This window comes from Buceros rhinoceros, unplaced genomic scaffold, assembly GCF_000710305.1.
Source record: "Buceros rhinoceros silvestris isolate BGI_N320 unplaced genomic scaffold, ASM71030v1 scaffold10328, whole genome shotgun sequence".
NCBI lineage: Eukaryota > Metazoa > Chordata > Aves > Bucerotiformes > Bucerotidae > Buceros > Buceros rhinoceros.
In genome coordinates this window covers 77,664-79,087 of record NW_010427459.1, presented here as the reverse complement: position 1 = coordinate 79,087, position 1,424 = coordinate 77,664, and the positions used below count along the sequence as shown (strand labels likewise).

Genomic DNA, 1,424 nt, shown 5'->3' with positions numbered 1-1,424 from the left:
AGGCAGCGGCAGCAGTGGGAGGTGCGGAGCCCCGGGATGTGGCACTATAATAATAAGGGGAACCTGAAAGTTAACACAGGAGAAGAATGGACTGGTTGAAAGGACAAACAGTAAAAAAATAAAATAAAATAAAAAATAATCAAACAAAGGAAAGAAACAAAGGAGACTGAAAAGGAAAGTAAAGGAAGAAGGAAAAGGAAAGAAAACAAAAGAACAAACTTAGGGACTCAGCTCTTAAAGGGGTTAGGGAAAGGCAGCGGAAGGCAGCCAAGGGCTGCGTTTCAGTGGAGAGGTGCTACGGTGGCCTTTGTCTCTGAAGGCCCTCTACAGGAAGGAGATCCTTTTGCTCCTTCTGACCATCAATAAGTTGTTGAGAGGGAAGCCCATGAGCACTGCAGCACAAATACACCACACCTGATCCATGGCCACAAGGAAAGTGTCAGGGCCAGATGTTCTCAGCATACCTGACAAAGTATAATGCATGACTTTTACAAGCAGGAGGGGAGAAATGAAACAAAATTACAATGTTTTATTGCTTGGGATTTTGGTCATATTTGGCATAAAAGCTCTCTAGATGGTTATTGAATGTGTGTTAAATAGTGATTGATTATTAAGATCACATTTACTGAGGTTTAACAACACTGGAATAAAATGTGCATCTATTATCCAGTTGTTAAACCTCAATAAATATGTAGGTAATAATCACAGCAGATTTATTTTACATATAATAAATCTCTTCCTATTCCCTTGCAAAGAAATATGTTAGAAAATATGGTATTATGGGAGGGGTTTTCCCTTCTGAAAAAACCCTGACTATTTCTGGGCACATTAGTCACTGGAGATGGATATATCCCTGCAAAAAAACCTCTGCTGGCTATTATAAACCTAGTGATGCAGCCTGTCTCCCACTCTGGACATCGTTCCAACTGGTCCAATAGAAAGAACATCTTACAGAATTTCCAGATCCCTTGGAACTGACTTTGGGTTTAACTTGGGAGAGAAGTGAAACCTCATCTGGATTTTTAATGAGACCTTGAATGGATACTGATTGTGACCTGAGAGAGTAGCAGAAGTGGAATTTAACTTCTGATCTACTCTGGAATAAACTGCGGATGCAGCTCATGGAGAAGCCTGAGCTGAACTGGAATTCTGAACCATCTCATGAAAGAGGAATTGGCTTGAGAACAGATACAAAACACACAGAGGTATATACCATCCAGACACTGGACTAGAGAGTGAGGAAAAAGGCCTCTCACCTGCCTAAATACCTGAAAACCCTACTCAGAAACAAACAAACAAGGAAAAAAAAACCAAAACCAAAAAACAACCAAAGAAAAGAAAACAAAGAGACAAACAGAAGGAGCGCGAGGCTGGGGGTGTGCTGTGGGAAAGAGGTACTCACTTAGTAAAGCAGGGATGCTGAA

The 1,424-nt window shown here is 40.9% G+C and overlaps 1 protein-coding gene across 1 annotated transcript in view; it reads right to left on the bottom strand.

Moving 5' to 3' along the window:
- Nucleotides 1-1,424, bottom strand: part of LOC104498523 (paired box protein Pax-2-A-like) — a gene marked incomplete at both ends in the record, with an annotated part of 51,909 nt that overhangs the window by 746 nt on the left and 49,739 nt on the right. The window contains 2 exons of the mRNA XM_010141917.1: nucleotides 5-63; nucleotides 1,403-1,424. The exon at nucleotides 1,403-1,424 is cut by the window's right edge and continues 1 nt beyond it. Of these exons, the coding sequence (XP_010140219.1) occupies nucleotides 5-63; nucleotides 1,403-1,424 (81 nt within the window). The remainder of the gene's footprint in view (nucleotides 1-4; nucleotides 64-1,402) is intronic.